This window comes from Spermophilus citellus (genome assembly GCF_964194105.1).
Source record: "Spermophilus citellus genome assembly, chromosome: 5".
NCBI classification, from domain to species: domain Eukaryota; kingdom Metazoa; phylum Chordata; class Mammalia; order Rodentia; family Sciuridae; genus Spermophilus; species Spermophilus citellus.
This window is the reverse complement of record NC_138186.1, coordinates 42,004,712-42,028,410: the sequence shown is the minus strand read 5'-3', so window position 1 is coordinate 42,028,410 and position 23,699 is coordinate 42,004,712. Positions and strand designations below refer to the sequence as shown.

The following is a 23,699-nucleotide window of genomic DNA, read 5'->3' as shown; positions in this document are numbered from 1 at the left end:
CTAAAAAACAAATGCCAAATGTCTGCTTTGATATAAAGAGAACAACTAAGAACAGAACAGGAAGGAAGAACAGGAGGAAAAGACTACAGTAAACAAAGACGAATGGGGGGAGAGAAACGGGGAGAGAAGGGAAAGCACATGGAAATGGTAGGAGACCTTCAATGATACATAAAATTATAAGAGGTTATGAGGGGCAAGGGGGAGGGAAAAAGAGGGAGAGAATTGAACAACAGCAGGGGAGGTAGAGAGGGAAGATGGGAGGGGAGGGGAGGGGAGGGGGGATAGTAGGGGATAGGAAAGGTAGCAGAATACAAGAGTCACGAATATGGCATTATGTAAAAATGTGAATATGTAACAGATGTGATTCTGCAATCTGTATTTGGGGTGAAAATGGGAGTTCAAAACACAATTTGAGTCAAATGTATGAAAGATGATATATCATGAACTATGCAATGCTTTAAATAATCAATAAAAAAAGGAAAAAAAAAGAAATGTTGTTAGTGGTCATTCTTATTTCTATAATCACAAGAAAAATATTAAATATTTCCTTATTAACTATTATGAATACCATAGATTCTGTTAGAATTCCCTTTGTCAGATCAAAAGTCCCCCTTTCAATTTTAAGTAATTTAATCATTTTATATGGATGGATGTTAAATTTTATCAAATTTTTCTATATGCATTGGTACAAAGTTATTTTTCCCTTTTATATTTATGTGTACACTGTTTTTGTCTAACTTTGTTTTCAAGTTTATACTGGCCTCCTAAAAAAAATTAGAAAGTGTTTCCTATGTTCCTTTTTCTGTAAAAATTTTGGGTGGTAACATTTTAAATAAAACATCAATGGTAATAACACCTATTCTTAAGTGCCTAATTAATTATGAGTCTCTGCTGAACACTCTTCATGAATTGTCTAATCAATATGCTCATTTATTCAGATAAGAAATCAAAGATTCAGAAAGATGAATTATTCAAAGTTTCTTCATAAAAAGTAAATGATAGAACCAGAATCCAAACTTGAGCAATCTGACTTTAATAGCTATATGATTACATATTACACAATATGTTTTATATTATCTAGCACAAAAATAACAAATGATAAATTCCTTGTGTTGGTGAGATCAGGGAAAATAATGCTGGGAGCAATATAACATTTCATGATAATTTTTTTTAAAAAAATTGTCAATATTTGAAAATTATAAAATTTTTCTACAATAACCTCATCTCAATTTAATTTTAAGGAAAGATCAACTGTTAGAAAATACAATATTTATAAGACTGATCATGCTAGCACAAGTCTTTATTTATAATAAAGAAAAATATTAACAGAGCCATTTATATGTTTACATGAATGGAATAATGGTTGCATTAAAAAAAACATGGAAAAATGTTATTTATGACACAAAATAGAAACAACACAAAATAGAAAAGTGCATGATTCAAAACAGGCACTCAATAAAACTTGTTTAAAAAATGAAAAAAAACCTGCAAGCTGTATTTGTAATCTGAACAGAATGCTATGCAGCCTTTAAAATATAACAAGTATGTATCCACATAGCTTTAGAGAAAATCTATGGCCACATGGTCATTTCTAAAAAATATTAAAGATGTCCATAAAAGATGGTAAGAGAATTCAGAAATTACCAGAAGTACATTGTGGGCTTATATTTATTTTCAATTACTTTGAAAGTTATTGTAAAGATTTCAATAATAAATTTTAATAGACTGGGCCACCTGAGAGGATTTCAGGTAGTTGCTACATTTGTTTTAGGATGGCCTTGTAGACTTTTGTTTTTTTATTATTGTTACTAATCATAATGAATGACCAAAATAGTTGTTCAAAACCTGAGATTCAGTAGGTAGGCTTCAATTTCTGCTGCAGTCTGGCTGGGCACAAAATCACGAGCCACTCACACCTTGTAGATTCAAACAGCAACTCTTTATTCCCGAACTCACACCGGCACTCTACACATGTTCTGGGGAAATCCACGTTCTGAATCCCAAATACTCTCTGAATCCCGTGAGAACTCAACGGGAACTCAAGGAGCGGGTGTGCCTGAGGCAGCAGGATATGCCCTATTCCCAGCAGGGTACACCTTAAACCTGGAACTGCCCTAAACCCAAGGAGCAAGATACTCCCTAAAACCTGATCCGCCCTAAACCCGGATCCTCCCTGGTCCTTGAGCAAGGTCACCTTACTCAAGCATGCATGCAATGTCACTGCAAATGACCTAGGTCCAAAGGCAAGCCCATTTCCACAATGGAGAGTCCTTCCTCTAAGCAACATGGAGTAGGCTGACAAAGAAATTGCCATGCATCATTCCTACTTGGCAATGGCTCTCAGCAAATTTCAAACATAAACATTTATTTCTAATATTCCAGGAAGACTGAAATTAAATATTCATTTTTTTAAAGTTCAATGTTTCCTGTTTATTTTAGAAATACATGATTTAGCTAGTAAGGTGGTTCTCCATGCATGGTACTCAGATCGGCAACAACACCTGGGAGCATGGTAGGCATTCAAATTCCTGGGGATCACTTGAGCCTTTCTGAATCAGAATTTCTGAGTGTAGTTCTTAGGTTCCTGTGTCTTAACAAGGTCTCCAGGTGATTCACATGCCTACTAAAGTTTGAGAACCATTAAGGCAGGGACAACAAACATCAACCACCGCTTACTAAACCATTTCTTTGTGTGGAAATGTTAATGAATCCAAGTCCCAGGGGTAGAGACAATGAAGTATATTTATTAATTAGTTATTATTAAGTTCAAGTTTTCATTTTGAAAGATGTTCCCCAGTCCCCTTCCAAAACACACACACACACACACACACACACACACACACACACACACACATTATCAAGGGAAATGACATATATTTAAAATATGTGTGATTACAGATGAGAAGTGTCAGAGAAGTTGATGATCAATTTTAAGAGCTACTGCATACAAAAGATACCTGTGGTGAGTTGTCCAATCTTGGGTAAGGAAAGAGGGTAAGCTTTTATGAAATTTTTGACAGAACCTTATGTTCTTCAAATTGAGTTTGGAAAAAGCAAGAGTATCATTCTTTCAGGGAAGGAATTTTTGTTCTCAGAAAATAAGCAGAATAATAAAATCCATATATTTAATTCACATAAATGTGTTAAAATAATGAGCCACTTAAGGAAACCCAGTAAATTGGGAAAGGTTAATATTTTATCTGTTTAAATAAATAAAGCATCTTGAAATAATCTCTGGTGTCTGTAGGAATAATAAGCCTGAATGTAATTGTGGCTTTTTATCCAATATTCCTTCATGCCTTCAATTAATTTTTATAGATTTTTAGATGTAAGAAAGTGGTATGAACTACAAAGGTCAAGGTTTTGGAACTCGACCTCAATTCTGTTACTTAAGCATTCTGGGCATTAATTTTTTCCTGTATAAATGAAGATTAAGATGCTTAACTCCAAGAAGATAAAAATACCTGTGTGAATGACATATTTTTATGCTGCACTCTAATACGGTGTCTGTCTTATTAAAATGAATGCTCAAGATGGTTATTATTTTTTTGCTTCCCAGTCTGTTGATAACTACATATGTACATTTTGCAGATTAAAATATTAAATGAATCAAAAGTAAGTATGGTTAATCATGCTGTTTATAATTTTACCAGTACAGGGGAAAATGGAACAATAAAACAGAACTTGGACTAGAGAAATTCTGTTAGAAGTATAACTTCACTCTTAATTTTCTCTGCTATTATGTGGTATGAGATGCTAAGAAATCAAAAAATTTGAAGACACTATAGGGAGATTAAATTAAATTTGGAATTCATGTTCACAGAGTAAGAGAAACGAGGCTTTCAACTGTGGCAACTAAAACAAGTTTAAAATATTTAGTTACTTTAACAGCCATTTTTATTATAGTCTAAAAGCAGCAGGATATAGAAATATGATCCTTAGATGCATTCTTTTTGAAAGAGAAGTTTCATGAAAGAGAGGCAGCAGAAGTCTGGGTGGTCAACAGGAGAGATTGGCATTAGATGGTTTAATACAAGACTGATAAGGAATGGAGAGGGAGTGCTCACCACAAGTCTTAGGATTCTCCCAGATATCTAAGATGAATTGCGTACACACACACACACACACACACACACACACACACACGCGCGCGCAGTGAGATTTCATGTGGTTTAGATTAAGGTCCACAGAAACTAATAGAGCAATTTCTCCAGTTTTCCTAGTACTAAGAGATGAAAGGAAAAATGTGCAGGAATATAAGAGAATCATTACTAATGTCTCATCAGTCCTCACATACCAATGTTCATTTTGTTACTTTAACAGCCATTTTTATTATAGTCTAAAAGCAGCAGGATATAGAAATATGATCCTTAGATGCATTCTTTTTGAAAGAGAAGTTTCATGAAAGAGAGGCAGCAGAAGTCTGGGTGGTCAACAGGAGAGATTGGCATTAGATGGTTTAATACAAGACTGATAAGGAATGGAGAGGGAGTGCTCACCACAAGTCTTAGGATTCTCCCAGATATCTAAGATGAATTGCGTACACACACACACACACACACACACACACACACACACGCGCGCGCAGTGAGATTTCATGTGGTTTAGATTAAGGTCCACAGAAACTAATAGAGCAATTTCTCCAGTTTTCCTAGTACTAAGAGATGAAAGGAAAAATGTGCAGGAATATAAGAGAATCATTACTAATGTCTCATCAGTCCTCACATACCAATGTTCATTTTGTTAAGGGGAGAATGAATGCTTAGATATTTCCATCTCATAAAGATCAAAAGCCCAGGTCATGAACCCAAACTTGGTTTTTCCATTCTCTGAAATGTAGATTGCTTTATTCCACAAATATCTTTCTGAAGTTGTGTATTTGAGTATTTTTCCTTCCATGTTTAAAAACCACCTCCAAGCATTCAGGCTCTTTATTTACAAGTGTCTTTGCTTGTAATAAGTGATCAATAACTATTTGATAGCTTCAACAAGTTCAATAAAATGAAGATATAAATAGAAGTTGTTAGAATCAGAAAATATCTCATGTAATTAAATTAGACACTTAATCTGTGAGTGGTATTTAAGTATTTACTGTGTAAAGTATTTTTGCTCTTGATTTCAACATGTCCATTAGATACAATATTAATTGGAAGAGCAATAACACTATCCATTTTGGCTCTTGGCTTCTCACTGTAATGACCATATTGTTTGCTAGAATGAAAACAGGGATCACTGGTCCACAACAAGCCCATGTTTTAATGTCCAAATTTTCCTCTAAAAAGGGCCATTTCATCTACTAAAATTAGCCAGTGTGCTCAAATGTAATTCATCCACTATTCAAAAACTCCTAAGAGCTCATTATTGTGTTTCTTTTGGTGAAAAACAAAGCAAAAGTTTTCACATGTAGAAATGGAATAGCATTTATCCCTGGGGCAAACACAATGACTTTTTCTTAATAAGACCTGTTTTGCACTCTAACTACTAGTTTACTGAGGTAAACTGTAAGCTCTATGTGCTTAAGAAATATGTATTATCACCATTGATTTCCCAACATCTAGGACACAGCTGATAAATAATAGGTCCTTAAATGGTTGAAAGCATGAATGGATGAACAGGATGAATGATTATTTTAGTGTCTTTCTATTACATTTCCCAAATTCTTTTATTTTCCAGCTGCTACCAGATTTGCATTTTCCAAATGATTATGACAAACATAACCACAAGGAATGGATTCCTCCTCTTGGGGTTTTCTGATGATCGCAAACTGCAGATCTTGTATGCTTTGCTCTTCTTGGTGTTGTACCTAGTGGCTTTGACAGGAAACTTCATCATTATCACCATCACAACACTGGACCAGCACCTCCAATCTCCAATGTATTACTTCTTGAAGCAACTTTCCCTTCTGGACCTCTCCTTCATTTCCGTCACAGTCCCCCAGGCCATTGACAATTCACTGATGGATGATAACTATGTTTCATATGGCCAGTGCATACTGCAGGTTTTCTTCTTCACATCTTTGGCCTGGACTGAGGTAGCTATTCTTACAGTCATGTCTTATGACCGTTATACAGCCATTTGCTTCCCACTGCACTATGAGGTCATCATGGATCCCAGAAATTGTAGGTGGGCTGTGATAGCTGTGTGGGTGAGTGGAGGCATCTCAGGAATCTTATACACAGCAGCCACATTTTCTATCACATTCTGTAAGGTGAAAATAATACATAATTTTTTCTGTGATGTCCCCCAATTACTGAAGCTCTCCTGTTCCAATGATTACCTAGGAGTGATTGGAGTAGCTGCTTTCATATCTGTGGTGGCATTAGCCTGCTTTGTCTCCATTGCCCTCTCCTATGTTCACATATTCTCCACAGTTCTAAGAATACCCTCTGCTGAAGGCCGCTCTAAGGTATTCTCCACCTGCCTGCCCCACCTCTTTGTTGTCTCATTTTTTCTCTCTACAGGCATCTGTGCATATCTAAAACCAACTTCAGATTCTCCATCTGCATTTGACCTTATGGTATCTATCTTTTACACAGTAATACCCCCAACACTCAACCCTATTATCTATAGTCTGAGGAATGAGGCCATGAAGGGTGAGCTAAGAAACTTAGTTTTGGACAGAGAATTCACTGGGAAAAATACACTTTTGTCCTGTTGTTAGTGGTTGTTCAATATTATATGCAAGGAACTTTTTGGTAATTGGATCCCTCAATTTGTGAAGTTAATGAAGCAATAGAATTACTTCCTGTAGATAAACGTGTAATATAACCATTGTCATTGAATAAACTTTTCCCTTCGTTTATTGAACATTTTATTCATTGAAATATTTTTTGAAAAAAAAATCATAGCATATGTTTTAAAAACTTTTGTATAAATAAAATTACAACAATAAGAATAAAAAGTGATAATATTTACCCACAGTTTCACCCACCAAACAAGTCAACTATTTTCATTCTAATCTATTTAAGTTTAAATATTCATCTTAATTTTTATCTTCATATATACCAGTTTTTCATACTGGTTTAAATTTGTAGGTCATTACTATGTTTAACCACATAGTTTTACTATGCTAATTTTCTTTAATGCATCATATTCAATTAAACTCATCTGAAAATACAAGTAATCATTTACCTTTTTCACATATGCTACTTATTTTCAATTTTTCACTCTTATAAGTAAAGCTGAAAGCAGAAGCTCTTTATAATTTCAAAGTATGGGTTGTGAAATCAAAGTGCACAAATTGTTCGGTGCTCTTGAGACCATATTTCTTTCCAAAAATATTTGATAATTTTATTACCATTTTGTTACCACAATTTTGTTAATTCATGCAGCAAATATTCATAGAGTACTATTAGCTGATTGAAGTCATATCAGGTGCCTGCAACACAAAAATACAGATACAGAATTTAAATTGTGGGGACTTTTTAAAATAATAGCAATATTTTACCTTTTGTAATTTTTTTCAAATATTTGATATCTCAAGAAATTAAACATTCACAATACTTATTTTCCATATTATTCATTTTAGCTTTACATATTTCTTATTTTATGAAAAGCTTTATAAGTATTACAATTCTGTTTTATAATGGCAAAAACATTTTCTCAGGTCCTTTGTATTTCAAATTTTCAAGCCTTTTTTCTATGCAAACCTTATAGCAAGCAAGCTGAATATGAGCTGTTAATGTTGTGGTAACAAAACTTAAGCAGTTCAGGTAATTAAGACATTATCATAAATGACTCACAATTAGCTCTTTTACCTCCTTATTCTCAGGCCATTCAAGCAGACAACAATAACATGTGAATTATATTTGTTTCTTTTTAAGTTTCATCCCAGTGAAATATTTTTAACATAATTTTCTGAAATTTTCTCTCACTGACCTATTATTTTAATTAACCCACAGAATTATAAAATAAATACATAAATTTCTATTAATATTCTATTCTTTCAACTCTCTTTATTATATATAAATATTCTTTGCAAATTAAACAATATTGTATTGATTTTACTGCATATTTGAGTAGAAGAGCCACTCTACATTTTTGTTGTCTTCTATTACTTTCACAGATAAATTTTTAATGTCTTAACTCATTTCAGTAAATATTGTCTGTCTTGAGGCCAATAGTCATTCAAAATGTACAAATTAACTTGGAAAATATTGTGCTGTGTGAAACCTGTTTGTTGTTTCCAATAAGTACCAAAAAGTTTTGTTGTTTGCTCTAAATCAAAAATTTTGCTAATTATCTTTATGAAAATAAAACATTCCCTAATTTGTATGATTTCCAAAACCTGACTGACTCACTATCTATTCAAGATAAGCATACAATGCAACTACCAAGGGTCTTTGAACTATATCATAAATTATGAGGATTTCTGCATTGCTCCTGCTACCTCCCAAGTGAGAAAACAAAAGCCCACTTCCCCAGGCTCCCTTACACCTAGAATGTAGGCATAGAACCTGGTTGTAGCACTATATGACTATATGACTATATGACTATATGACTCTGACTTGAAAGTTCACCTTACACAAGAGCAGTCAGAGCAAGCATGCATTTTGTGGCATCCTTTTCTACGCAAGTCAGTGGACAAGTTATTCAGCTTTGGGGAGCAGTCACAGTAGGGCCTGGAATCCAGTCTCAGCATCAGAAGGGGAAAATGTAGAGCTCAGCAGTGTCATCAGTGCCATTGCTGGTGCAGTTTCTAGGATCTGGGCTCACAAGCTTGAATATCTTCCATTCCAAGAGACTTGGGATATACCCAAATTTCTGCAATAAGTTCATTTTTTAATTAAAAAGGGAAAGGAAATAAGGGCTTAAAATTGGAGAATTTCACAATTTGATGGAGATAGAAAGAAGAGGCCAAAAAAGTAGTATTGAATTGTATAACCTGATAATTTGAGGGTTTAGGTTGACGTTTATGACCAAGGAGGAGGTGAGAACAACTGGAGTCCCAAATAAAATGTCTTAAATTCACTTTTTTACACATTACATTTCAACTAGCTCAGTCTTACCTTTCTTATTATTACAGTTAAAGAAAGGAAGAAGCGATTTTTCTCCTCATTTTCTTCTCTGTTTTCAGTTTCTTAGGTAAGAAGATACATTTTACTACCAGGTTTACTTGTGTTCTGCCACAGAGCTCCATTGTTCTTTGGCAACTTCACATGAACAGTTTTATTATAGTATTATGTTAAAAGACCCTTCTCCTAATTGGTTAAGATGAAAAAATAACATAATTGGGTTTTGAGAGAACTGAGAACTCCACATTCCTTCATCCATTTGTTAATTTATTCATTTAACAAATATTTGCTTTGTTAGGCAGCCTTAGCTATAGCATTAAATAAAATATTTTATTCTTATAAAAAAAGAAAGGTTACCTCTATTGGACACAATCAATTAAACTTATGAAACAGAGTCAATTTAACTGCATTTCCTATATGTCTCTTGTTTCCTTCTTTTGCCTAATTGCTCTGGTTAGGATTTCCAGAACTATATTGAATAGAGGTTAATGAATGATTTTTTTTTATACTGGGAATAGAACCCAGGGGTGGTTTACCACTCAGATGCATCCCCAGATCTCTTTACTTTTTTTTTTTATTCTGAGGCCTCTTTAAGTCACTGAGGCTGGCCTGGAACTTTTGATCCTCCAGCCTATGTCTCCCAAGTCTCTGGGATTACCAGCGTACTCTACCACGTGGGGCTTGAATGATATTTAATGTGCTGTTAACTTTAGTTTGCTATTATTATGTTGAAGATTTTTGTGTCTATGTTCATCTGAGAAATGGGCCTATACAGTTGTTTTTGTCTTCTTCTTTCCCTCTGTTCCCCCTCCCTCTCCCCTCTCCTCCTCCTTCCCCTATCCTCCTCCTCCTCCCATCCTCCTCCTCCTCTTCCTTCTTCTCTTCCTCCTCCTGCATGTGGCTTTGTGTCAGGGTAATCCTGGCCTTCTAAAATGAGTTTGAAGGTGTTCCTTTCTGTTAAGTTTTTTAGATAAGTTAGAGAAGAATTTATATGAGTTCTTCTTAAAATGTTTTATAGAACAAATCAGCAGTGAAGCCATCAGGTCCTGGGCCTTTCTTTGGTGGGAGGCTTTTTATCACTGATTCTGTCCCCTAACCGCTTTATTGCTCTGTTTACCTTGCCTGTTTCTTCATAATTTAATGTTAATAAGTTGAATGGGTCAAGGAATTTATTCATTTTTTCTAGGTTATTCAATTTAGGGACATATAATTGTTCATAATAAAACTGTGGACCAAGGCACATCACCAGTCAAGAATTAGAGCCTACTAGAAACTGTTTAAAATACAGTATCTGATATGAAGGATGCAAGTGACTCAGCTTTCTGTTCCCTAAGCCAAATAATTTTTATCTTCAATGTGAAATTTAACCGTAAATACTGCTTGAATGTTAAGAGATTATAGAAACATATAATTAATAAAATGGACTTGAGTCTAAGATATTTTTTTCCTCAAAAAACTAAAAAAAAAAAAGAAGAATTAGAGCATAGCCCTTACCTGAATCCTCTGAATATCTGTTTCTAATCCCAGTCCTCCTAATCTCTTAAAACATCATCACTAATCTGACCTTTTGTGTTTTTCTATCCCTTTGTCTTCTTGAATGTATTAAGCTACCAATGTATATCCCTTAAATATATAATTATCATTTGATTTTGAAATTTATATAAATGAAAACATACTGTGTGCTTTCTATTCTATTATGTATCTTTACCTCAATATTGTTTGTACATTTTATTTAGCTTCCTTGCATTAGCTATCATTTATTTATTTTCATCATTGTATAGTATTCCACTGAACAAATACAACAAATAACTTTATCCAATAGGTGGTTGAGTGACACTTATGTTCTTTCAGATTCATAGCAATTGTGCAAAATGCTATTGTGAAAGTTTCTGAATGCATGTGTAAGGAAGAAATCATAAAGTTATGAATGTGCAACGGCCAGATTACAATAATGAGAAACATTGGCACTTCAGGGATTTGTCTTGACTACAGAGTTTCCTGGCTCAAGGCCAATTCCTTCTTGGAGCTACCTTCATCCACTGACTGCTCACAGAACTAAAACAGCCTGCCGTCTCAGCCCAAATTTGGACTGAGCTAGCTTCAAAACTCCATTTAGCAGTCATTATTAATGCATCCCAACATAAATTTTTTCTCTGCCCAGTCCTACTCTTTCCTTCCCTTGCCTATACAAACTTTACCCAGAAAGTACTCCTTAATAAGTATTCTGCATCCTAATCATCATCTCAAAATCTTCCTCCTGGGGATTCTATATCAGACAGTCAGATTCAGGAATGGTCCCAACAGCTTGAGTGCTCTATCTCAGCTTCAGGAGGGAATGCATATTCTTGAGTACTCTATTCCCTGGGTTTTGTGATTGTTTCTTATTTTGGTTATTCCTATATTCCTTAGAGTTCTTCACTTACTTATATCCAATCTGTCAGTATTCCAGTTTTTCATGATTGTTTTATAATTCTTTATGTTAAAATTTCCCTGTTAAAATAAAATTACAGTGTGATCTCCCTCCACCTCCTCATCTGACAGATGGTTATAGGAACAAATAATATCCAAAGAGAAAATGAAATTGTGTCTCCATTACTAATGAAAATACATTTTGTTTAATAAAATTAGAAGTTAAAAAGGTTTATTGGAAGCTAATAGGAAAGCCAGTGTGCTACCTAAGTAACACACAAGTAAGCTCTCTCTTTTGGAATGGGAATCTGGACTGGTTCTGTTTGCTGTAGAACCACTGGGTCCATGAATCCATTCCAAGAGCATTTTATAAAGGATTTTGGAAATGCTGTTGACAAAAAGTCCTCAGCATCCAGCCTGCAATGGGGATTACCTCAGCTCCAGAAAGCTGTCTCACTTATGGCCACACCCATCTCATGCGTGCCTTCACCCAGTGCCAACCAATGCCACTATAAAGGCCTAACCCCAGGCAGTATAACTGAAGACAACTCCAAATTACCCATATTCCCATACCTAACACCCTGGGGGCTCAGCTGAGACTGATACTGAGCAGACTGTGGCTCATTCCCTCCCAGTCCTGCTTCCTGATCCTCACTTCTACAGTACATCAGTAAACATCCTTCAATCTAAATTTCAGGTTATAGTCTTCTTCTCAGGGAATGCATCTTGCACTACATTTATTCTGCAAATTCTCAATTATTTCTTTGAATACTGTCTACTGTTTTGCCTTCTTTCTAGATTTTTCTATTATTATATACTATCATTGTTTTGTCTATACAACATATCTCTTACTGTTGGTCTTCACACTTTCCCCTTCTTCATTTGTTTCCAAACATTTTCTGAGAGTGGACATATATTCCAGTTCAGTAAATTTTTATCTTGATTGCCTTCGTCTATTGTTATTTGTTATAAATGTTTGCTTTATTTCACATTATCAATGTTCTCACCCACTGGGTATATATATATCAAGCTTATTTTAAGTTAGTTTTATTTTTTAGTTCATTGATTCTGCCTCATCTTTTATAATCAAGTCAACTTATTTTTCTTTTTATGAATGGCTTCATTTCTCAAATATATCATTGCCTTCAGTAAAATTCACACTACTCTGAAAAGATTAGTTATTTTGACTACTCAGATATTTAAAAGAGGAACCAAAGGTTACCCCTTTTTTTCTGCCTCTTGCTGATTTTAGGGAGTGGTGGAGATTACACAATGCAGAGAAGAGAACTGCTGCTGCTAAAACTTGAACCTAATCACATTCCATTTAATTACTCTTACCAGATGATGCTGACCCTGGAAACCCTGGATTAAAGAAATATTGTCTATAAGGTAAATGCAGTTTATTAGGCTCCCTCATCCAGATGCCCAAGAAGCAATGTGTTATGGAAGTCAGGAGCAATGTGTTATGGAAGTCAGAAGCAACAGTCCCTGTGTAGTCTTATATAACGCATGAAGTCATATTTGGCATGCTGCAGACTTTGTTATAATCTTGTACATAAGATAAACAGGAATTTCTGCTCTCCTATCCATCAATAAAGATATGTCAGATATTTCTTCAGCCCCATGTATCTTCTTGAATTTGTCTAAATCATCAATTAACCTGCCTGGGATAAAGTAGTTATACCATACTGGCTCAGTACCTCCAATGGTCCATTGCTCTTTTTCTTTCAGAGTTTCCTTCCTTACTTTCTATTACCTAAATCATAGCATTTGTGAAAGTAAAAACAAAATTCCAAGGCAGGTATCTATACCAGGCAACTGCTGATACCAGCTACCATCAATACACAGATGTAGGTGTTCCCCTGAGCTCATTCCACTAATCTTACCAGAGCTTGACCTCGCTTTTTCTGTCTTGCAGTTGGAAAACAGTCAATAATCAGGCAAAATTTTTTTCATATTTTTAAAGCATAATTAAAAGTTTAGCCCCAATCAAGAGAGAGCTCAGATATAATTCTTGGACTATTTTCCATAACAAGGTCACTCACTGCTGTTCCCCATCACCCATTCTCACAGAACTAGAAAAAAAAAAAAAAAACAGTCCCTATTAAAAACCAACCACTTTCTATCTTCCCAGGGATCTGTTCTTTGATTTAAGTTTCTTAGATCCACTGAGTTATTCTTTGTTTGCCATTTCTATAAGCAAATTAAACACATGAGGACAGAAAATTCTTCTCAACTGTTTGCCATGAAAAAGGCCAAAACTCATTGTTACTTTTTCTGTACTCAAGATTTCCTAATTCGTGAGTTCATTTACAGGAAAAAAATCATACATTTAGAAAAGGTAAAATGAACAATGCACATTTTTAATTTAAGTGCATTTTACTATTAATATTAAAATGAAAAATAAAAATTAGTCCAAATAGATGAATATATCCAGTATTACATAAGACATGAAAATTAATTAGAAGGAATAAAATTTAAATTAAATATTGGTTATCTCTGTGTTTCAAACTGTTTAACCTTCCTTCTCCCAACATAATAAAGTATAAAAAATAACAATAATAATAATGATCCACTCTAGATTTTTCTTCAAATTTTCGAATTCTTTTTTTTTAACTGTCTCAAAGGCTTTTATTATTTTTATTTTTATTTTTTACAATCCTTCCCCCACAGTAAGGTAATGTTATTAAATAATCTAATCCATTCCCAAAATGGCTCTCTGCATCTGCTCTGGTGTCTTCTGCCATATCATTGCATATTTATGCATGACTGAGATAAGAATTTCCTTAACATTGTTATTTTGATAACCTGAAGCTGTTCAATTACCTTTGAGCTCTCATCCTCTCCCATTTATACAATGAAGCTCAAGGCAAATAGGATGAAGCTCAGTATTGGCTCCTCCCACCATAACCCTCACTTCCTTCAGGACCATAATTTCCTCTACCACACGTTGCCCCATGTTCCTGCTACCCAAGTTTCCACTCTTCATTAGACTATATTTAGAAGGTTGCTGGTTATAATTTCCAAAATCATTATAAATTCCACTTCCATAATTTCCTCCTCCATAGTTGTCATAACCACCTCCATAGCCCCCACCCCGGTTTCCATAGCCAGATCCTCTACCACCATAGCCTCCTCTTCCTCCTTCATAACCAGGACTACCTCCAAAATTGCCAGGTCCAGGTCCTCCTCCAGATCCATTAGAGCCATCCCCAAATCCACCTCCGCTTCCGTATCCATGAGATCTTCCTCTGAAGTTGCCTTCTCTTCCACTCCTGGAACTTTGGACTTTTTGCATTTCTTGTCTAGACAAAGCCTTTCTTACTTCTGCATTATGACCATTGATGGTGTGGTATTTTTGCAATACAATTTTGTCCACAGGATCATGGTCATCAAAAGTAACAAAACCAAAGCCTCTTTTCTTTGCAGACTGCCTATCCATAATTATCTCAATGGTGTCAATTTTTTCATATTCTTCAAAGTAATCTCTAAGGTGGTGTTCCTCGGTATCTTCTCTAATTCCGCCAACAAACAGCTTCTTCACAGTCACAGGAGCCCCTGGTTTTCCAGATTCCTCTCTTGCTACAGCTGGTTTTGGCTCAACCACTCTGCCATTAATTGAATGAGGTCTTGCAGCCATGGCAGCATCAACCTCAGCCTTGGATGAGAAAATTACAAAACCAAATCCTCTTGATCTTTTGCTTGCAGGATCCCTCATAACCACACAATCTGTAAGTTTTCCCCATTGCTCATAGTAGTTTCTTAAACTTTCTTCTGTGGTTTTAAAACTTAAGCCACCAATGAAGAGTTTACGGAACTGTACCTTTTCTCTCTCCATCATGGACTCAGTTGCTTCAGCCCAATTTCCCGCAGGCAAGTGAGATAAGAGAGATCTCGGCAAACAAATACAAACCGGACTCTTCCTGGCGCTGGAGTGAGAACTGCCACTGAAGAGCACCTCTACACAGAACCAGCACTGCTGCTACTGCCGCTGCTTTTCTAGAACCTTCCTCCAACTAACTCCAATTTATTTTTAAAATGGACTTGGACTTGCTTCTCCCTAATCTCTCCCCTCACTAATCTCAGGGAAATGGGATTACCTTTTTTCCCCAAATTAGGCAGATTTATCTGTCCTTGAGTTCACACCCACCATAGGAATGAAGTAATCCAGACTGTGGGGAGGGTATCAGAAGATCTCAGAAATGACTCTCTCCCAAATTAACAAGTGAATTATAACTCCAGACAGAAAACTGTGGAATGTAGCCTTTGAATCACCTCTTTAAAAGTCCCTTGTTCCTGCTGATGGGCAGAATCACAGCCTTTAGGACAGGTGTCCTCTGTGTTTCTCCTTTGCTAGCAAAGCAAAAAAACGTCTCTTTTTCCTTTTTTCTCAAAATGGTGTCCTCATTATTGATTGGCATCAAGGACAAGGACCAAGCTTTTAGCAACAAGAGGAAGTTTGCTGCTGTGTTTTCGGCATGTCCCTGGCATGTTCTCAGCCCACAGACAGAGTCAATTTTCCTTTGCTCAGACAGTTTCATGGCAAAATTGGTTGTGCAAAAGAGCTGGGTACAAAGTATCCATGCTTCAGTTTGTGTCCACTTGGCCTGTTGTGTATATTTTCTAGAAAATGCTGGGGTGGTATGACTGTACATTTTGAAGAAGAGTAAGTGAGGGGCCAAGACAGTGGTGCACACCTGTAATCCCATTGGCTCAGGAGGTTGAGACAGGAGGATTGTGAGTTCAAAGCCAGCTTCAGCAGAAGTGAGGCACTAAGGAACTCAGTGAGATGCTGTCTCTAGCATGCACAACAAGGCCCAGAGTTCAATCCCTAGCACTCTTTTTTTCTGATTCCCTCGGTGTTGCCATTTTCCCCTCAGCTCATGTGAATGTACACACTGGCCACAGCATCTCCGGACTGAGATTGCTCCAGACTGCAGAGGCACACAGCTGTAGGGACTCAGATGAACCAAGAATCCATTGAGGAAGCTCAGTTGTGTTAGGCACACATTAAATTTTCGAATTCTTTACTGGCTCTTTAAAGTAGTGTCTCTAATATATAAAATATTTGCCAAGTTATTTTAAGAATAATAACATGCACAAACACTTTGAAGATTACCTTTTATGGTTTTTATAGGTATGCTATTATTATTATACATATTACTGGGATTCATTGTGACTTATTTGTACATGCACAAGACAAAATCTGATCAAACTCCTTTCCCAACACTTCTTGTTCCCCTCCCCTTCACCCTATACCTGATTCCTCTCCTGTACTTTACTAGAACCCCTTCTAGCATTATTCTTTAATTTGTATATTATAATTATATATAAAAGTTGAAGTTTTTGAGGTATGGTCATACAAGGAGATACAACAGAGTATAGTTTGGTCAATTTTATTTCCCAGTACCTTATCCTGTTGCCCCTCCTCCCTCCTTCTCAATTACCTTCCTCTACCCTATTAGTCTCCCTTCTATTTTGGTGAGGTCTCTTTTTCATTCTAATCTCTCTGTTGCATGCAGGCACACATATGAGAGAAAAATTTGTCCTATCACTCTCGCTTAGCATTATATTCTCCTGTTCTACCCATTTAACAACAAATAACATTATTTTATTCTTCTTTATAACTGAGTAAAACTCCTTTGAGTTTATATGCTACATTTTCTTTATTCATTCTTCTGTGGTTTAATGGATAGGTAGGCTGGTTCCACAACTTGGCTACTGTAAATTGTGCTGCTATAAACATTGGTATCTATGTATCAATAAAGCATTCTAATTTTAGCTGTTTTGTACAAACACCAAGGAGTAGAAAATCTGGGACAGATGGTGGTTCCATTAATAGACTTTTGAGGAATCTCCATACTTATTTTCAAAGTGGTTATATTAATTTTCAGTCTGACCAACATTGTATAAGTGTGCCTTGGCCTAGAGAACATGTATTGTTATTTTTATTCCTGATGATTGTCATTCTAACTGGAGTGAGATAAAATCTTAGTGTAGATTTGATTTGCTTTTTTCTAATCGTTAAGATTGTTGATAATGTTTTCTAATCTCCCCAAACATAAAATACCTAAAAATAAATGTAACCAAAGAAGTGAAAAACCTCCACAATTATAACTATAGAACAGCCAAGAAACAAAGTAGACTTTACAAAAGTGAAAGGCCCCACATGTTCTTTTCTTTAATATTTTTTATTTGTTGATGGACATTTATTTTATTTATTTGTATGTGGTGCTGAGAATTTAACCCAGTGCATCACGCATGCTAGGCAAGCACACTACCACTGAGCCAAAACCTCAGCTCCCCCCCCATGTTCTTAAATAGGCAGAATAGTATTAATTCTGGCTACATTAAAATGACTATATTTCCAAAAGCAATCAATATACTCAATGTGATCCTCATTAAAATGCTAATAACATTCTTGCAGAACTAGAAAAAACAGTCCTAAAATTCATATGGAACAATAAAAAATAATAATAACCAAAGCAATTCTGAGCAATACAAGTAATGCTGGAGACATCATAATAGTTTATCTCAAATTATACTACAGAACTATAGTAGGATGGTATTGGCATAAAAATAGACATAAAGACCAATGGAATAGAATTGAAAATGCAAGAGACAAATGCACATAGATGAAGTCATCTGATCTTTGACAAAGCTGACAAAGACATATGTTGAAGAAAAGACAGCCTTTCCATACGTAGAAGAAAGAAACTAGATTCCAATCACTCATGCTGCACAAAAATCAACTCAAAGTAGATCAAACGTAGAGGACTTAGATGAGAAACTATGTAACTACTAGAGGAAAACACAGGGTCAACAATCCAACATATTGGTGCAGGCATCAACTTTGAAGATATGACTCCTAAAACTCAAGAAATAAAACTAAAAATCAGTAAGTGTGATGACATCAAATTAAAAAAAGCTTCTACACAGCAAAAGAAATAATTAAGAGCATGAAAAAATGAACCTCAAAAATGGGAGAAACATCTTTGCCAAATGTTCTTCCAACAGGGGATTATTATCCAGAATATAAAAGGAACTCAAAAAAAATTAGCACCAAAATTACAATCCAAGAAATGAATGAACAAATGAACTAAACATACATTTCTCAAAAGAAGATATACAAATGTCCAACAAACATATGGAAGAATACCTTTGAGATACCTGCTTTGAAGCCAAAGAAATTAAAGAAAAAGGACACATATTATATGATTCCACCTAAATGCACATTCTAGAAAAGGAAAACTGCAGGGAAAAAAATGGTCCATTGTCACTAGAAGCTTGGCAGAAGGAGGGGTTCATTAGAAAGAAGCATGGGAGAACTTTGAAGGCAATGTAATCATTCTGTACTTTGGCTATGGCTATTTTTATGTTACTGTATTTGTCAAAAAAATCACATAATTATATATCAAAAGATAGAATGTTACATTAAGAAATAAATTGGAAAAAGAGACATAGTGGGAAAATTTGAAACAGAGAATTATATAAGTGCACTCCAAGATCAAACATCTGTGAAAGTGGGATAGAGTCCCATAGTAGAAGCATAGGTGACATTCATGCTGTGAACAGAATCTCTACTGTTTTTGGAAGTCTTTTTCAGATCAATGGTTTCATGTACTACATTCTGCTTTAATTGTCTGCTACTTGCCTGTTTCTTTCCTTATATGATAAATTATTTGAAGGTGGAAGAATGGAGACTTGACCTTATACACATTTGTATTTTCTGAGTTCCAGATAACACCAAAATGTCTCATAGTAGGTTGGTGATCAACAGTAATTTAAGGACAATAATGAATGAATAAAATCATGGAGGTCTAAGGCCAATGTGGCAGAAGAGTTATCCACATGGTATTTATTATGCCAATATGAAAACCAGTATAAAAACTGGGTCATCTGGACATAGATCCCTGATGACAACCAAATTTGGTGCTGGGAAGAAAACACAGATGTAGCTGTCCAATAGTTAAGAACTTGCCTGGAAAACAAATAGAGGAGAAAAACAGTATGTAGAGAATTTTTCAGTAAAGGAGATTTAGACAACAAAGGGCAAAGTATTTTTTCTATAATAGGGAAGAAATAAAAGTTCAGAAGAAAAATAAGGAACTTAGAATACAGACATTGTCCCTCACCTGCCACTCCAAACTGGGAAAGAAGGAGCAGCTTTGAAGTGAAGAATGATAAGAGAAAGTGTTGGGAGAAAACCTTGACACAGATTGTTCTGTGTCAATCAATGCAGTGGATCAACGCATGTAGTGGTATAAGAGAACTTTTCAAAATATTTCAGAGGTGCTAAGGAATTTTATTAGTGAGAAAATGATTCAAAGAGAAGTATTCCCCCAAAATAGAATAGAATGACAGTGTGGGATAGAAGAAGTAACCTATCCTAAGATGAAGAGAAAAAAACAATACACTATGCTTCCCAGTATGATTTTTCTACTTTTTGCCTACCATTTAAATATGTACATATTGGTCCTAGAGAAGAAGGAAAATCTTTTTTAAGATTAACTACATTTAGATTGAGTTTTATGCAAATTAGTACTATTTATTCATGAAAGTGATTACCTGGCAAGATACAAAAAAACCCAAAGCTATTTTAAAATTAAGAATGTAAAATTTCACCTTGTTTTATTTTGCATAATAGTATTTGGGAAAGTGGTGTTTAAATTATTTAAAAACCAAATTATGGTCACCCTGCACTACTATAACATATATTAAAAGCAACTCTTTTGTCGTAAATTATTTTGTGAAGTGGAAAAAGGAAACATGTTTGTATTGACTGTTTTCCATGGATAAAAATAAAATAAAATAAATTTACCCCTCAGATATTTGATATAATTGTGAGACTAATTGTCACATGAAAAATACTATGATTACAAAGAATACAAAAATAACAGGATCAAATCAAACACAGGTCACTGGGATGTGTGTTCCCATGTTAATATACTTATTCTAATTGTGAGTTAATCTGATTTTTCTGGAGAAGGTTACCTTTAAATATGACTAAACAGAAATATTATGGATGTATAACCTGATATTTTGACAGTCTTCCCTTGAATTTAATTTAATCACATTTTCTTTGACAGTTTTATTGAAGTACAATTAAAATATAAAGAAACGCACATATTTCATGTGCACAATTTGACGCAACTGCACATATATAAATACCTATGGTATCATCACCGTAATTAAGTTAATAGATATATCCATTACTTTCAGAAGTTTCCTGTGTCCCTTGAGGTTTGTGGTTGCTTGGGTTTTGTGTGTGTGTGTGTGTGTGTGTGTGTGTGTGTGTGTGTGAACACTTAACATGAGTTTGAACATTTTAATTTTTGTAGTATTTGTAGTATTTGTATTAGGGCAGGTTAATAATACAGAATAATGAGTTCCATGCATATAACATATTTTGAACATTTACTTCCCTTCTTTAGTATCCCTTACCACCCCCTTTCTTCTTCCCTGATCCCCTTTCTCTTCTTTCATAGACTCCCTATACTTTCAGATCATCTTTTTCCTTCCACAGATGAGAGAGAACATGAAATACCTGTCTTTTGTGGTCTGATTTATTTCACTTAACATAATGCTAGCCAATTCCATCCATTTTCCTGCAGATGTTTTAATTTCATTCTTCTTTATTGCTATATAAGATTCCATATATATAATATTATGTTCATACATATAATATTTTCTTTATCCATTCATTTGTTGACAGACACTAGACTAGTTCTATAACTTAGCTATTGTGAATTGTGCTTTTATAAGTATGGATTTCTATATAATACAAAAGTATGATGACTTTTATTCTTATGGATAAATACCAGGTAGTGGTATACCTAGATCATACTGTAGTTCTGTAGTTGGTTTCATTAGCTTTTTGAGGAAAGTCCATACTGATTTCCATAGTGTTTGTATTAATTCCTGTTACCATCAACATGTATAATAGTTCCTCTTTCTCTGCATTCTCACCAGCATTTGCTTTTATTCACATTCTTGATGATTGTCATTGATTGGGGTGTGATGGAATCTCAATGCTGTTTTGATTTGCAATCCCTGATTGCTAAAATTATTGAAGATATTTTATGTAAATATTAACCATTTATACTTCTTTTGAGAAAGGGACTATTTGATTAATTTGCCCATTTACTGACTGTGTTATTTGGGGTTTGGAGGGTTTTTGTTTTAAGTTTTTCTATATTCTGGATATCAATTCTGGTTCAGAAGAGTAGGTGGTAAAGATTTTCTCCCATTCTGCAGGCTCCCTCTTCAATCTGTTAATTGTTTCTTCTGCTTTGCAGAAGTTTTTAATTTGATGCAATCCATTTTTTTATTCTTGCTATTATTTCCTGGACTATATGGGTCCTATTCAGAAAATCTTTGCCTATGCCTATGTCTTAAAGTGTTCTCTCCATGTTATCCTCCAGGAGTTTCAAATTGATGGATCTTATGTCTTTGATCCATTTTGAGTTGTATTTTGAGACACAGGGAAAGTTTCATGTTTCTACAAACAGGTATCCAGTTTTTCCAGTACTATTTGTTTAAGAGGCTATCTTTTCTCCAACATATGTATTTAATATTTTCCTTCAGAGTCAGATGACTCTAGTTGTGTGGGTTCATTTCTGTCTTCTCTATTCTATTCCACTGGTCTACTTGCCTCCTATTATGCCATTACCATGCAGTTTTTGCTGTTATGGCTCTTTGTTATATTTTGAAATTGAATATTGTGATATCTTTAGATTTATTCTTTTATTTCTCAGGATTTCTTTGGTTATTCTGGTTCTTCTGTATTTCTTGTGTATTTAGGATTGTTTTTACTATCTGTAAAGACTGTCATTGGTAATTTGTTGAGGATTGCATTGAATCTGTATATCACTTTTTCTTTGTTCATTTTACTTATACATAACATTAGGATTCATTTTGGCATAATTATAAAGCATGTAATATAATTTGCTCTAATTCAATTCCCAGTACTACCCTTTACCCTCTTCTGTTTCCTTCCCTCTATTGATCTTTCTACTATTTACTTATGGTTTACTTATAGTTTTTTAAATATCAAAATATGTACATAGAAAAGATAGGTCCGTTCGTTCCACTCCTCTTTCTTCCCTTATCCCATCCCCCTCCACCCTCCCCTTCAATCTCCTTCCTCTACTCCACTGATCTCTCTTCTATTTTCATTTGATTTCTCCTCATTTTCTTTCTTTCTTTCTTTCTTTCTTTCTTTCTTTCTTTCTTTTTTTTTAATTTTGAGCTAACATCTGCATATCAGAGAAAATATTCAAGCTTTGACTTTTTGTGTCTGGCTTATGTCACTTAGCATGATGGTCACCAGTTCCATTCACTTATCAGAAAATGCCATAATTTTATTCTTCTTTATGAGTGAGTAGGACTTAATTGTGTATATATACCACATTTCCTTTGCCCATTCATCTGTTGAAGGGCCCTTAGGCTGGTTCCATATCTTGGTTTTTGTGAATTGGCTACTATGAAACATTGATGTGACAGCATAATTATAGTATGCTGATTTTAAATCTTGCGTGTGTGTGTGTGTGTGTGTGTGTGTGTGTGTGTGTGATAGTAGGTCATATGGTGGTTCTATCCTAGATTTTTTGAAGAATCTCCATACTGGTTTCCAGAAGTTCATACTAATTTGCAGTCCCACCAACTATGAATGAGTGTACCTAATACATACATATTTGTTCCTGTTATTTCTAAGATCTTGGGATGCATAATTTCCTCTTAGAACTCCCTTCACTGTATCCCACAGATTCTGGTATGTTGTGCTTTTATTTTTACTTAATTCTATGAAGTTTTAAAAATTTCCCTGATTTCTTCAATAACCCATGGTTTATTCAAAAGTTTATTGTCCAATCTGTACTATGTGTTTGCATAGTTCCTATAGTATCTCTTGCTATTGGTTTCTAATTTAATTCCATTATGATCTGATAAATGCAAAAAAAAATCAGTTTTTTTGTATTTGTTAAGATTTCCTTCATTGCCTAAAATATGATCTACTTTTGAGAATGTTTCATGAGTAGCTGAAAATAATGTGTATTATGCTCTTGTTGGATAGAATATTGTGTAAATAAAATATTTAAGTCCATTTGATCTATAGCGTAGTTTTAACTCTAATATGTTTTGTTGATATTTTAACTGAATGATTTTTCTATTAGCATGAGTGAGGTAGTGAATTCATCCACTATTATTGTATTGGGGCCCACTAATCCCTTTATGCTGAGTATTAATTGTTCAATGAAATTGGGTGTGCTTCCATCA

General features: G+C 34.7%; 1 protein-coding gene and 1 pseudogene across 2 annotated transcripts; one reads left to right on the top strand and one right to left on the bottom strand.

Annotated features, from left to right (window-relative positions):
* Positions 1-5,698: 5,698 nt before the first annotated feature.
* Positions 5,699-6,661, top strand: LOC308649841 (olfactory receptor 14J1-like; the record flags this gene model as incomplete). Its single annotated transcript, XM_081295694.1, has 1 exon — positions 5,699-6,661. One exon carries the CDS (start codon positions 5,699-5,701, stop codon positions 6,659-6,661), a length of 963 nt encoding a protein of 320 aa, XP_081151820.1.
* A 7,647-nt stretch (positions 6,662-14,308) lies between these two features.
* Positions 14,309-15,286, bottom strand: LOC308649843 (heterogeneous nuclear ribonucleoproteins A2/B1-like; annotated as a pseudogene). The gene has a single exon. The product of its transcript is annotated as a heterogeneous nuclear ribonucleoproteins A2/B1-like (transcript).
* Between the last annotated feature and the right edge of the window lie 8,413 nt (positions 15,287-23,699).